We start from the raw sequence: 14,120 nt of genomic DNA, 5'->3' as shown, positions 1-14,120 counted from the left end.
CCATGTCAAGGGAACGAGTTATGAAAACCATCAATGACAATCGAATCTGATCCAGACGACAAAAATCTGCAATCCGAGAGCCCTGCATAATGGAGAGATTCACCAGATGAAACCCGGATCTAGTGGACACACAAGACGTGGGTAACACCACGGGTCTGAAACTGGGAGAACTCAAGGCTCCCTGGATACCCTACAATATCAGACAACCAACAGGCACGTGAGCTGCCTAAGGCGCAAAATAGTGCACCCGCTTCGTGGACTGCAAAGTCTGGACTGCGAGTATGGCTTTCAAGTACCTACCTAGGTACGAGCATGCGATCCTATCGAGGCAGTTGAATAGCCCTCCCACTCTAGTCGTCGTGGAAAGTATGGTACCCATACTCCCGTCGACATTTCGCCGACCAAACCCCCCTAGGGACTTGTTCATCCAACCAGCTTTCGACGAAGCAATGCATGTTCCATGTACGTATCCTAGCTAGTCATGCAAATCCTGTGACCAATCAGAATAAGTCATGGGCTATGGATCATTGAGACTATGCGAAAACGTGATGATGGATGGTAATCCCTGTTTATATCATCCAAGGAGACCCCGAAGCCAAGGAGGCCAAAAGAAAAGGCCAAGGCCAAGGAAACTAGTACTCAGACTCTCTGCTCGAAAAAATGAACACAGTTTAACTGTCATGGGCAATGTGCTTGACACATAGTATAGTAGTGTTGCGAAATTATTAAAGTTTAGATATATTAAAGTCTATCTAGCTACCCGGACAGCCACCTATGATGTCTGATCCTCCGAAACATAAAACGTTTTTTGAACATTCACACCCTGAAAGAATGTGCCGCGGTTCGTCGGGTTCAGGTCTTCCTGGCTACTCGTCCGGCTAGTCGCTGACCCATTCGACGTTTGAATTGTCGTAATTACATGTTGATCTTCCCGACCTAGGTCTGGCCGCCAGTATTGTGGACCGGACGAGGCGGAGCGTGTTCCGTTGACGCTTGAGAGAGGCACGCTGCCGCCCGTGCGCTTGGTTCTGCTCTTGCTTCCTCCCGCCGAGCTGGGGTCGCGGAACCAGCGGAATAAGGGTCGAAGGGTTACCAGACTTCCTGCGGCGATTCCGAGGCTGGCTTCGACATTGGACCAGATTGAGATGTTGGCGGTTGCGTCTGTTGGGATTGACTGATGTTAGTTGCTGCTTTTCACTCTGTTGATTTTACCGGGTGTATGTAAATGGAGGGATAGAAACTCACACAGGAAGTCGGGGTCCTTGTAGTCGTGCAAGTAGGGGATGCGAACGATGACTGCTGCGCTCGCACTGAATCCCGATATGTCAGTACTGAGTTTGGTTCCAACGGCATCAAAGGGTAGACATACATGCATCCCATTCCCAGAATGCCCGCCAAGGCACACTTGGTCCTCACGTTCATATGCAAATTCCACACTAGAGCAATAGGCAAAAGACCCAGGGTCAGATCACACAATGTAGCAGTGACACTGTAGACATAAGCTACGGCAATAATATGATCAAGGTTCATGCAGGTGCCAGAAACATCAGCATGAGGGTCCTCCAAAAGGCGAACTCGTTGCCAGAAGAAGTCAACCGGTTGACATTGCAGTGTCAACATGAACCAGAAGACAATACCAACAACACAAGTGACGCCAATAACAGCCCATAGCACGAGTTTATGTGGCCTGGAAACCGTTAAGCGGAGGAGAGCCAATGCGATAGAGATCTTGGCCAGCGCACAGGTCCAGACATAGCTAGTTTGACCAAGCCACCACCACTTTGGGAAATATTTAGCATGTGATTCTTATCTCGTAAGTGAAGGTTCGAGTCGAAGGTCAACATACAAACATTGCGGTTTCCATCGTACCCCTCAGCGTGAGATGCTCGGATCTTTGTCCAATTCCATACAATGCGCCAGTGATACCGCATATGGCGAACAAGATGTTCAACAACTGTCAACCCATCAGTCCCGACTCCCAGTTGTGCCTGGAAACCCACCATACATACCATAGCGCATACCATAAAGGTATCATCCCAGCCAAAGGCCTTGACGAGTCGAATCCGCACGAAACATCGTAGGCATACGGCAATAAATGAGATTCCAAGGAAGATCGTAGTAATGATGAAGATCGACTGGCTGCGACCTTCGAGGGGCAACATGTTGACCCGGAGAATGAATATATGGTTACCAATTCATGACCCACGTATGGTTTCCATACAAAGGATGCAAGGATGTCCGAAGGAACAACAAGAATAAGATATATTAAGGAGAGAAAAATGTTACAATAAGAGAAAACCCACCGTGCAGATCAAGCCTTACGATCACGGGCATGGCGAGAACGGGCCAAGAGAGGGGGGGGCCAATGTGGGTTCTCGTCCACGGGTGTTTGCTGTTTTCCGTAAAAAGAAGGCGGGAAAAGGCGAATAGGGCGAAGACAAAATCGGCAAAATAGGAAAAAAGAAAATAACCAGAATGACCTCAGGAGCGAACGACAGACACGGGCACTTGTTAAGATGGGGTTAGATAGTAGATGGAACCTTGGAACAATGGACCCCGGCACCGGGCAGAGTTGAGGAGTTTCTAACCTTGGAACGTTGAAGGTTTCACATGTGCGGGAAGGAAATGCCAAACTCAAAAAAAAAAGAAAAAGAAAAAGAAAAGAAAAGAAAAATATGTAAGAGATCCCTTTTCCAATAGTTTCCAATGTTGCAGGATTCTCTCATGTAAAGAGACGGAATCAAACCTTCGAGAAAAATCTCACCCAACCATGTGGAAGCCACCTGCAGGGCAATTGTTCAATGCCACCCGCTTAAGCCTCTCGCTACCACTCGTACATACGAAGTACAATGTATCGAACATATTCGAAGCACGCACAGGCCTCTTTTCTCCTCGGGTCCAGCCAAACAATTTGCTCCACTCTGATCACCCACCAATAAAATATAACCTGTGGAGTCGATGGCTTGAAAAGATCCAACCTTGGAAGTCAGTGATACTAGTACCACGATGCTACCGTGATGCTAGTGCCGGGACTATTCTATAACGGGTAGTCGCTGCTGATAATCCGTTTTGAAGTCTCCAGCCTTAGGAGATTCCAACCAATGTCTTCTTCGTTCTCAGGGGGGTCACTCCTGTCAATCCCAAACTCAGTTGAGCCGGGCTGAAGTTTCTATTGCGGCTATTGCAGGCGACCCTTGTCTAGGGCCTGTCGTGTGCATTGCCACGGAAAATACTGGCAATATTTGGCGATAAGGGCACACTCGACCAAAGTCCCATCTAAAGGGATGCACCGACCTGGAGTTTGTTTCAATACTCCGCATCGAGATCTGATCATCCAAATCGTCTTGAGGTTCTCAAGGGGGTAATCGCGAAGCGTTCGATCAGCGGAGACCTCGGCAGACGACCTCAGTATTGTGGGTTGTCGGAAATTACCTGATCCTACTTCCGCGGACCCCACAAGCAACACGGCATTGCTACGCCTGCATGGTCACAGTTTTGTACAATGTATGTCGTATAGCTAACTGCACATGGACTCCGTACGGAGTATACTGTTCAGTCATTACTATCTTGGTCTTACAATACAGCAACCCCGGAATAATTTATAGCCCCAACCGCCAATCTAACAATCTACTATGGGTCTCCAGCTAATCGGACTCTTTAGGCCACCCTTACCACCGGTCCATAATTCAAGAGATTAGCTGCAATATAATCTCGGTACGGAGTACATAACCCACATATGTTCTTGGCATATGGGTCTTCTAAACTAGGCCTGCCAAACTGCGTGCCGAGACAAAGCTATACTCCAACCATGGATCGCAGTATAAGATGGGGCTCTACTATTTTGGTGAAGGGTTCGGCAGATCAAATGAAAATAATTCTCCGCACAAGCACAAAGGACATATATACCTATATGCATGTAGGTAGTCCACGGGTGTTATGCTAGTATCATTAGGTCAGCACACGTGGCCGGCCAGCTAGACCTGCCCCTCGTTAGTTTTCAACCCAGATAGAAATAAGAACCATCTTTCCATCATCCAATAACAAGCACTACATCAGTGTAACATGTAGTAATCCGTACCGTGTTATCTCCTACAACATAAATACGGAGTACTCCGTACTCCGTACTGATCTCGGGATTTCGGGGAGCACCTGGTGGGGCTGAGATGGAGCTGGTTCTCTGCCAAGTCTGCCCAAGTCCACGGCTCGTGAGGCTGGCCTCTGGTCTACTGCCTGCTTTTTGGAGATAGGACATAGGCGAATAAGCGAAGAATACGTTGTGGAATTGGTAGCAGAGCTTCAAGCTTACTATGACGTACGTTGCGAGCTGTCTTGCGGTCTCCTTATTCAAACATAGACCAATTGGTCACCTAGTCATTTCTCTATCTTCCTCCATGTGACATCTACTTCTTATGAATCGACGGGCCCCATCCCGAGGTCTCCAAGGCTGCGCTCAGATCTCTACCCCATATATGCCATGCTCTATCTTGGTAGATTCCTTGACGACCAAAACAGTGAATTCGCTACAGAATACAAACTCGCATGCTTGAATGAAGCCAAATCGAATATTTACATATCAACTTGCACAGAGCACATCTTTAATCAAGTGGCAAGGCCTCCAGGGCAAATTCATTTCCACTGAGCAGGCTTGGTAGCCTGGAAAGCCTTCAGGATGGAGATCACCTTCTCCAAAGCAGCGACCTCCTTGGCCATCGCGTCAGCAACCTTGGCCTGATCCTCACCCAGCTTCGTGTAGAAGTCCTTGCGGTATGGGGTGGCAGACATGGCAGCACTGAAGATGGGCTTGACGATGAAGGAGTGGTGGGGCTTGAGGGTGTTACCGTAGGCACCACGGAAGGAGTCAGAGAGCTCCGCGGAGGAGTCGTCGATGTTGTGACGGAGGGCTTGGACGGTGAAGTCGAGGCCTCTGTTGAGAAGGACAACAATTAGTCAATTGTTCATGCAAATTTGTGTATATGGAAGAGATTCTATTGCAATTGGCCTCTTCCGTCACAATCAAGACATGTGAACATACCGGACCAGCCAGACCAGACCTTCAGTGGCAACGTGCTTGCCGGTCTTCAATTCGTTCAGGACAAGGGTCTGCAGGGTCTCAGACTCTGCAGGAGCTGCCTGCTGACGCTCACGGACTTTCTGGAGGCGGTTTAGAATGTGTCGACACCGGCGATATAATGTATTGGACGAACCTTGATGTTGCCGAGCAGGTCATTCTTGACTGGGGTGAAAGCCGCAGAACCGAGGACGTCTGGAAGTTTCTTGCATTAGTTTGAGGCAGGTCTATGCAAGGGAACAACACGCACCAAAGAGAGTCACCAGCGACTCAGCGGCCTCGAGAAACTCGGTGGTCGAGATGCCATCCTCCGCACCGATGGGGACATCAGCGAAGGACTTGGCTATGGTATCAAACCATGTTCCGTCAGCGGGGATAGCAGGCATTTTGTAGAAGAATTTAAGCAGAAAATAGATAGTGAGAAGAAAGGAGAAAAGGGCTCAATCAGGAGACCGTTGGATATTGTCAACTTCACCGCTGCTGCCACGCAAGCCAATAGCGGGGCACAAGGGATGTGGAGATGATGCAAACAGTGTAAACATACCAACAGTGTCGACAATTTGTTTGTATCGTTTGCAGCATTTGCATGGAGCTGCCAGCGACGTCATCGGATCACCTTGCATCTCGCGCTATGAACTTTACTTGGAATTCGTCGTGCCTGGGCCATCTGATTGCTCCTGCGTGTGTCTGGCGCATGCACTTTTGGTCCACGAGAGTACTACATCGTATATTGTCATGAACTCTCCACCGGACCAGGCCAATGGGTCGCGACCAGAAACCGACCCAAGCTCGTCGTACCATGAGCATTATCATGGCTTGCAGACTGGTTCATATACAGACCAGCAGTTGGTATGTCTCTGTATCTTGGGTGTTGAGTTACAGAGCTGACCTAGTATTCCTTGACAGCGTCATGCTTCTGCCAACCATTTGCATATGACGAGCCGGCGGTTTTTCGTCGGTCCAATCCCGGAAGGCTGGCTGCAAGGTCACCGCAAGTCCTGGTATAAGTCTCGACTAAAAATCAGAAACTATACATCGCAGACCGTCTCGTTTTCTGCGGGCCCCGTTGCGACGCATTACGACGAGCATGGCGATCGACTTGGCCCATCGTCACCTGATTTGGATGAAGAGGTTGCCCTGGCCCTAACCAACACAGACACGGAAGCTGTCGAGGGGCAATATGATGATGAGATTGAAACAGAGGCACAAGAAGTAGCTGCAGCAGAGCCTGTGGGGGAGCTCAGGACCCTAACCCACCCTGAAGCTGAGGCCAGCGGTGACGATCCCATACCGGAAGAGGATACAGAAACCAGAGATCATAGCGGAGAAGATGACGGAGAGTATAGCGAAGGTGATAACGGAGGGGATAGCGGAGAGGATACGGACAGCACACCTAAAGCCAGAACAGGGGGGCAGTACGACACATACGGTAATGATCTTGGTTCATCGTCGTTTGTCACCGCCAGAGAAGATGTCGCCAGCTCCGCAGACACGGGGCAATCAGTAGCTACCATACGAGCTAGCGGATTGGAGCCGGCTGAACTGCGACCGAAGTCCCCAGGCTCACATAACACAAATTTGACTGGTCATTCTTCTCCTAACCGCCCAACCACCAATCCATCCACGGCTCCAAGCGAGGCCGATTCAACAACGCAGTTGCTTCGGAACAACTACAAGGACAAAGGGAAACAGAAAAGCAAGGCATCTGGTGTATCTAGAGCAACGCTTCAACAACATGACCCACAAGACGAAGATGATACTGGCGCAGATGCGCAAATCCAACGGAGGGTCACTAGGAAGATTGCAAAATTCAACCTGGATGACAACATCAGACACAAGCAGCAAAAGATGCGCTCCAAAATTGCAAAGACCCAAGGTACAATATCTGCCAATCGACCGCACCGGCGAAAAGTGCAAGATGGAGAGATTGTCAAAGCAGAGAAGATGCTGGTCTGCGTAGAGGAGACTCTGCAGGACACGCTTCCCGCTGACTACACCGAGAACGACAGCCTGCGCATGGAAACACGGTCAGTGGACAAATGGAGGGAGTTCCTCGTCGTATGCCGCAAAAGCTCTGCAGAGCATACGCCGTTTGCCATTCAGATGTACCGCACTCGTGTAATTCCTGACGTGCAACGTCCGAACAGCAAAACGCCTCCTTATTACGAAGTACGGCTCAATCACAAAAATACCCATGTTAACTTCTACTCCCCCCTCGACAAGACCATTGTTATTTGGCATCCCCGCAAGCATGGAACCAAAATATTCATACTTCGTCCAAAGTCTGCGGCGCACTCTGCTGAATGGTACACTTTCATTCGCCAGGTGCTTGGATGGCGGCGTCCCACCTCACTCCCTATTCACGTCCCTGATCTGGGGGTTTCCCTCATTTTCAAAAATCCTTTCAGCCAGCTTGAGGCAGAACTGAAAGCAGATAATTCTGACAACGAGCACATAGCAGAAGTTGCGGACCGACCAGCAGTCGATAACAGATTTGCTGCCGCTACCATCATCCAAGGATGCATGGATATGCTCGAAGGACGTGCCGAGTGGGCCGAGGTCTTGAAAGCTTGGTCCAAGACCGAGAAGATGGGGCTTGCTTGGAAGCGGTACGACCGACTTGAATGGGTATTTGGAGTCAACGAGGAAAAGATGTACGGGGCCATGGGGATGCAATCATCTCACGAGCTTGAGTTACGGCCAAGGTATCATTACTCTACTAAAACTAGGCATCGGGGCATACAGGAGGAGCCTGCTCCGATCGAAGGGTTTCTAGTCCGTCTCACATCCCAGAAGGGTATGCATCAGCGAATGAACAAGATGTTCTTCAAACGGCTGTACTTCTTTACCCAAGATCATTATTTGTTTTTCTGTCGGCCAGCCAAGGCATTTCCCCCGCCACCGCCGAAATGTGCCCCCCCAGAAGACGGAACTGTACCAACTGCCCGTGAAATCTTGGATCAAATGCCGCTCTCCTGGGATGTCAATCCTTATCCACTTGAAAATGGCGAGATTACATGGCTCTCCAGTGGCAATCGGGAATTTGTCAAGCGGCACGATGAAGAAGCTTACGCGCACGTGCAGAGGAATGTACACAATATCAGCCAGGCAGATGGGTATATCGACATGTGTCGGGTGCAAGAAGTCCGCCATGCCTATCGAGGTAGCTGCCCTGCGGACCCCAATATCCGGGAAGGACCTTCTGTGGACTTCAATCGCGAACCCAGAGAATCACGACAAGATGACGGAGCAACGCGAGAGTTCGATGACGATAGGACATTTGAAATGGTTCTCGATAACGGTCTTGTCATTCGACTCCAGGCATACGATGATGCCACACGGGGTGAATGGGTCAAACGACTCGATGCACTTGTCAAGTATTGGAACGCTCGCTGCACAGACGATGCCACGGAGCTACAGGCCGTACGGCAACGCAATCTCAAGCTGTTGGATATCGATGAAGCTATGGAATCCATTGTCGGGCAGTTCGCGAAGAAATGGGAAGTGAAGAAAGCTGAGGCATCTCCACATTTGCACAACATGTGCTCTCTGTCTGGCTGTCGGACTATCAAGGTAGGTTATCGCAAGCATAACATCAGATGAATACAAGCACAGCCTACTGACAACACCAACAGATGTCCGGCAACCTCTATCGCAAGCCTCGTCGTCACACTACTTTCCACCAATGCGATGTCATCCTCACAGCAGGCAAGCTGTTAATTTTCCGAAGCACACTGCGCAGGCGAAACGGCACCGAGATTCCACACATTCATCAAGAACATGAAGCGACCATCGAACTCGAAGATTGCTATATTTATTCTGGTTTGATTACTGAGAACGACTTGCTGTATGCCAACCAGACATTCGACAGCAACAACCCCGGTCTTCATGCTCTGCCACGGGTGTACCTCGATGCAAATGCCTTCACAAGTCGCGATGAGGACACTGCTATCACCTTCGTGGTCTGGCAACCGTTGAGTAAGAGTTACTTCCGAGCCCAGGAAATAGGGGAGCAAGGCAAAGCCAAACGATCCTTGCGTCATGTGTCCACGCTGGGCAAGCATGGTCGTACTATCGTGTTTAAAGCACGTAGTCGTGTAGAAAAGGACCGTTGGGTGATGAGCATTTCCTCGGAAATTGACCGTCTCCAGGAAGAGAAACATGAAGACATACGGCTTGTCTCTCCATAATTACTGGTTTCAGTGCTTGCGTTGTCTGCATTACATGATCCCTATTCTATTGGTATATACCACTTCATTTTCATCTTCTTTTCCTTCTCTCTTCTTGGAAACTTCCTCTTTTCACTCGCATACGCGTAGACGGCAATTTTTTACTCAAACGGTAATACAATGATATCCAGAATACATTCCTAATATATGTACAAGTCCCAGTCCCACCAGACACAGTAAAATGCAGTTCTATCAACATATACAAAAGGCCAATATGCGCCAAACCCCATCTATAACCAGCAACCAGGTAATCAACTCAACACCGGCTGCTCGAGCTTAACAGCATTCTTCAAAACACGAGCCCGCACACTCTTTCGATACACATCCGCAGCCTTATCATCCGACGCAGACTCAGATTCCCAGTCCGTCCACTTGAGCCATCGCATCCGCGGCCCCAGTACCGCAAATACCTGCCCAGTAATCAAACTGAGACTGACAGGCCCGTACGTATTGCTATCCAGCGTCTTCCGCGGATCCTCCGCATCACCCTCCAACCAAACATGATTCCACGGGACGATCTGCGTTTGCCGCAGACATGGCTCGCGAGTCGTGATCCGGTCACCGGGTAGACCGATGATGCGCTTAATAGCGATATGAGACGGGTTCGCGGGGGAGCTACATACGAAAGGTATTGTTAGTATTTGTTGTTGAACTTTGAGTCCGTAAAGAAAGAGGTATAAAGCAAAATAAAATAAAAACATAGCAAAAACACACCGGAAAGTGACAACCATCCCCCGTTCCAGCTTCCGCTCTTTTCTGAACGGCATTATAGATCCCCACGGCCACATGTTGACCGCCACTATGTCGCTCTTCGTTTGAGTTTGCGCATACTCCTCGTTCAGGTATGGTGTCATTGACGGCCCGCGAACCCACATCACTTGCATTACATGTTCTGGGAAGAAGAGTGCGATTGGGAGCACGGGTGCTACCCAGCGGAGAGTTCTGCATGCTCGTCGGACTGGGTATGGGAGGGCGGAGATGCGTTGGCGGAGGTTTGTGAGGAAATGGGAGACGAAGGGTGTTCGTCTGTGTTGGGAGAGGGATGGGCCCTCGTATGTTATGGGTTCTGCGGGTTGGGGCTTCTTTGGCTCTTCCGGGACATGGACTCGGAATCGCGGATTGGGGGTTGGTACTCCTCTTGGCCGTTGTGGTTTCGACATTTTTTTGGTGGAGGTGGAGGTCGGAGGTGTGGGGGGTTTCGCAGGCAACTAATTGTGTTGGGAGATGGTGTGTTCGCTCCAGCTAGTCGAGTTTCATTATGTAGACTTTGATTACCGAGGGAGACTTGCAATTGGAATTAGAGTGAAGTGGTCTTGAGCCGGAATCATGATCATATGCGCGATATGATAGGGTGTTTGCACTGTTTGCACCCTGCGTTCACGAGTGAGCTAACGCTCAGATGATTCCAAGTTTGCCTTCGTAGAAGATAGTATAAAGAAGAAAAGAACCTGCTTATAGACCTATTCCAACGATAAATGCCGCCCTTACTGATACGACAGCTCTATCAAAGTATGGACACGAACTGGTCAATGTCTCATCTTCGCCTTATATGCTACGAGTATAGATAGAGAAACGCCAAGACTTAAAATGGTCCAAGGGGGCCTTTGAGCAAATTCCGCTTTTTAGCTAACGTTGGTATTACAGGGGGTAAAATATTATGTTCGTTGAGTTCATGTGATAGCGGTCGTGAATCGTGTCGGAAGCAAGTTGGTACATGCCTCAACTGTGTGCATGCCGAGTAAGGCACGCAACAGTTTATTGGCATGGCAATTCAAGCGTCGCTGCTCTCAGCCAAATCCTCCTGTGTGGGAGGAAAATACTCCCTACAATCATTGTCAGTACCTGACCAAGCAGTGTGAGAGACGGGAAAGACTTACGGAATAGATTCCTCATAGGCGGTCACATCCTTTTGCTCAAAGTTACAGAAGATGACCCTCTCCAGCTTTCCAATGTTAGATCCAACGAGAAACTTTCGCACTTCTTTGATGGCATCCTCGGCAGCGTGTCGACTAGGATAACCATAGACTCCGGTGCTGATAGCAGAAAAGGCAATGCTCTTCATGCCGTTTTCGACTGCCAATTCCAGGCTGCGTCGGTAGCAGGATTTAAGGAGTGCGACGGGGTCGTCTTCCTTCCTGTAGATTGGGCCGACTGTGTGAATCACACGCTTGCAAGGCAGATTGTAGGCGGAGGTGATCTTTGCATCGCCAGTCTCGCATCCATCAAGATGGTAGCATTCTTCAACTAGCTTGGGACCTGCAGCTCGGTGAATGGCACCGTCCACACCGCCACCACCGAGGAGAGACTGATTAGCAGCGTTGACAATACAGTCCACTTGGAGCTTGGTGATGTCATTGCGGATGATGGAGATCGTGTTGTTGAGAGACTGAGTGGGCGGAAAGTTTGAGGACACCGGAACGAGCTTCTTCGTACGGTACAGAAGTGCAATAGTAGGGATATCAGCCAGGGCCAGAAGTGAAGACATGATGTAGAAGAATCCAGGTGAGGCTGGATCCAAGAGGAACTCGAAGAGGAATATTTACTATGGAAGTATTGGATTGGAAGCTCAAGTGGGGATAGGCCAAGTCCCACGCACGGACCATCCGTGGAGACACGGTCACGTGATTGTATCTATACATTGGGGATGGGAGCAAGTCTTTACCAGGAGAGCTGGAGATAAAAAGGGCAATAATCGATATTTTGGTAGAGAAAAGGCTTATATTTAAATATAGTCTACTTTGAAATCAACAGTCTCAGTGGTGTAATAAAGAAACCAACAATGTAAAAGAATACATATCCACACAATTGTAGGATGCATAAATTCCACGCAGAAGGCCAAACGAAAGTAGAGGGAACAAGACCCATTCCAAGTACTTTCTTGTTTCGTTATGAATACGATTATCCTAGGAACTCATGCTCTTGCTTTAAGCACCATCTAATAAATATCGAATGCCTTTGCCATAGGACCTGTCTAGATGTCTAGGGGTATATGACACGATACTCGTCTCTATGTACTTTGTCCTCCGCGCTCCACAAGGTACATATGTAACCTCACCCTAAGATTAAGTTTCGACTACTCCGTACAAGTCACCCCGCTGCGATGTACTCCATACGGCAAGCTGCATTGCATTACCGCCTGCACCTAGCCTAAAGAGACGGGCTTCTGTGCCGCTCAACACTAGGGACTCGTGTTCCAGATCCGGGCTCCTATCATTGGTCCTATAAGACACCAGGCAGAAAAGGTACGGGAATACAGGGGTGTATCTGTGGCTTAAAACATCGACCCGGGAGCCAAGCCCGGGATTTGGCGTGGCAGTGGAGGAGCTAGCAGGAGAGGAATTGATTGGTGCAAGAGCTCGGTGACACATGGTTGGCGTTTTCTCTGTGGATCAGTCATGCCATGGTTTTTTCTCGAGGTCTACGCATGAAGTTTCTTCAAGTAAATATGAGAGAGGTGGAACTTAGGCACAGAAGTCACCATGCATGTACTCCGTACTATTGACTCCCACAAAATCATGCAAATCCCGAGTCGTAATTAAAAATAAAAACTGGAGTAAGCGGGTAGTTGGCTAGACTGTCCAGATCCCCGGCGCCTTGGCTGCGTTGGGATTAAGTACAGGCTCGGTTCGGGTCAAAGACCTCCTCTGTCAAGATATCAACCTTCTATCCTAGGCAATACTACTCCGTACTCCGTACTTGAACTTGGGAAATGACAGGGAGTACTTGGTATCGGATCAAGTTACTCCGACGTTCAAAGGGAATTATCCAGAGTGGGTTCATATTTTCTCTGGTCCACCTCTCTCCACCGTGAAGACCCTAAGACCCTACCAGACGCTGTCAGAACCTGTCAGAACCTGTCAGATCAGCCGTGGACCACCGTTTTCCAACGTCAGTTCCCCTTTCGACTAGCATGACATGGATCTGCGGGGACCCAGCCCATGTGTTTTAATGGTTATATTGGACGATTGCCGATCTCTCGGTTATGCTTGTCGATGACTTCTGTTCCAGTTGGGGGGGTTTTCCGCTAGTCCGTCCAGTTATCTTTCACTTGAAACGATAAAAATAGCATTGAGATAGTCTATTGGTTGGGAAATATCCGGGAAAAAGGGATGAAGTTATGGCTCCGCTCCCGAAATTGCCATCGTACTAGGACCATTTAGGACGAACCTGTTCTTCTTTTTTTTTTCCATTCGGAGATTGCCATGAAAGTAAGGTTACTGGGTTAACAGAGATAGAGTGGATAAGATTTGTACTTTTGTCTTTTCAGAAACAGCTGCAGAGTTAAAAATAAAATAAGTCAAATTCAACTTAAAATGAAAAGCTACCCCCTACCTACGGAGTATAGGTACCTAGGTCGGTATCGCAGCTGTCAAATTCAAAGTTATCCAATCATCTTCCTATTTGATATGTGGTAGCTCAGGTAGCTCAGATTTTAAAAAGTAAAAACAAAAGTTTATACGTCACCGGGGAAACCCTATTCGTTCAGGAATTAATACAATTAATTAATAATTCAACCTTGGAATGGGCTGGGCTTGTCAATGCATATGTCAAAAACTCTTGGGGTGCATTAACCCTGTGTCAAAATACTCCAATGGGCCATACCTGCCGCTTGGAATGTGCAGCTCTACGGAGTATCGGACCCTTGATTCCTTTGAGTTTGGAGGAAATGATTGGTGCGCTTGTATTCAACCAGTTCTCGCCTAATCGGCTATATGCTTACTGTATATTTGGAATGATCACTCGTTACGAGTCAGGTAGGGGAAAATGTATATTTATTGAGAGATCTACAACCTATCCTTTTTGAGACCAATACGGAATATGGG

At 48.7% G+C, this 14,120-nt stretch overlaps 5 protein-coding genes across 5 annotated transcripts; 1 reads left to right on the top strand and 4 right to left on the bottom strand.

The window, feature by feature from the left end:
* Nucleotides 1-772: 772 nt before the first annotated feature.
* On the bottom strand, nucleotides 773-2,162 carry N7525_002515 (uncharacterized protein; the record flags this gene model as incomplete). Its single annotated transcript, XM_061212345.1, has 5 exons — nucleotides 773-1,161; nucleotides 1,246-1,310; nucleotides 1,370-1,779; nucleotides 1,847-1,954; nucleotides 2,022-2,162. 5 exons carry the CDS (start codon nucleotides 2,160-2,162, stop codon nucleotides 773-775), a joined length of 1,113 nt encoding a protein of 370 aa, XP_061069366.1.
* A 2,464-nt stretch (nucleotides 2,163-4,626) lies between these two features.
* On the bottom strand, nucleotides 4,627-5,454 carry N7525_002514 (GLTP domain-containing protein; the record flags this gene model as incomplete). The annotated part of the gene is made up of 4 exons (XM_002559878.1): nucleotides 4,627-4,924; nucleotides 5,033-5,151; nucleotides 5,205-5,263; nucleotides 5,319-5,454. The coding sequence occupies 4 exons, from the start codon at nucleotides 5,452-5,454 to the stop codon at nucleotides 4,627-4,629; spliced, it is 612 nt and encodes a 203-aa protein (XP_002559924.1).
* A 349-nt stretch (nucleotides 5,455-5,803) lies between these two features.
* N7525_002513 (sporulation-specific 71 family protein) lies at nucleotides 5,804-9,258 on the top strand (the record flags this gene model as incomplete). The annotated part of the gene is made up of 3 exons (XM_061212344.1): nucleotides 5,804-5,917; nucleotides 5,975-8,641; nucleotides 8,704-9,258. The coding sequence occupies 3 exons, from the start codon at nucleotides 5,804-5,806 to the stop codon at nucleotides 9,256-9,258; spliced, it is 3,336 nt and encodes a 1,111-aa protein (XP_061069365.1).
* A 290-nt stretch (nucleotides 9,259-9,548) lies between these two features.
* N7525_002512 (putative mitochondrial inner membrane protease subunit Imp2) lies at nucleotides 9,549-10,457 on the bottom strand (the record flags this gene model as incomplete). The annotated part of the gene is made up of 2 exons (XM_002559880.2): nucleotides 9,549-9,912; nucleotides 10,012-10,457. 2 exons carry the CDS (start codon nucleotides 10,455-10,457, stop codon nucleotides 9,549-9,551), a joined length of 810 nt encoding a protein of 269 aa, XP_002559926.1.
* A 611-nt stretch (nucleotides 10,458-11,068) lies between these two features.
* Nucleotides 11,069-11,782, bottom strand: N7525_002511 (macro domain-containing protein; the record flags this gene model as incomplete). The annotated part of the gene is made up of 2 exons (XM_002559881.1): nucleotides 11,069-11,120; nucleotides 11,175-11,782. The coding sequence occupies 2 exons, from the start codon at nucleotides 11,780-11,782 to the stop codon at nucleotides 11,069-11,071; spliced, it is 660 nt and encodes a 219-aa protein (XP_002559927.1).
* Between the last annotated feature and the right edge of the window lie 2,338 nt (nucleotides 11,783-14,120).

This window comes from Penicillium rubens (genome assembly GCF_028828025.1).
Source record: "Penicillium rubens strain IBT 27055 chromosome Unknown utg000002l_segment0_segment0, whole genome shotgun sequence".
NCBI classification, from domain to species: domain Eukaryota; kingdom Fungi; phylum Ascomycota; class Eurotiomycetes; order Eurotiales; family Aspergillaceae; genus Penicillium; species Penicillium rubens.
This window is presented reverse-complemented; position numbering and strand designations above follow the sequence as displayed.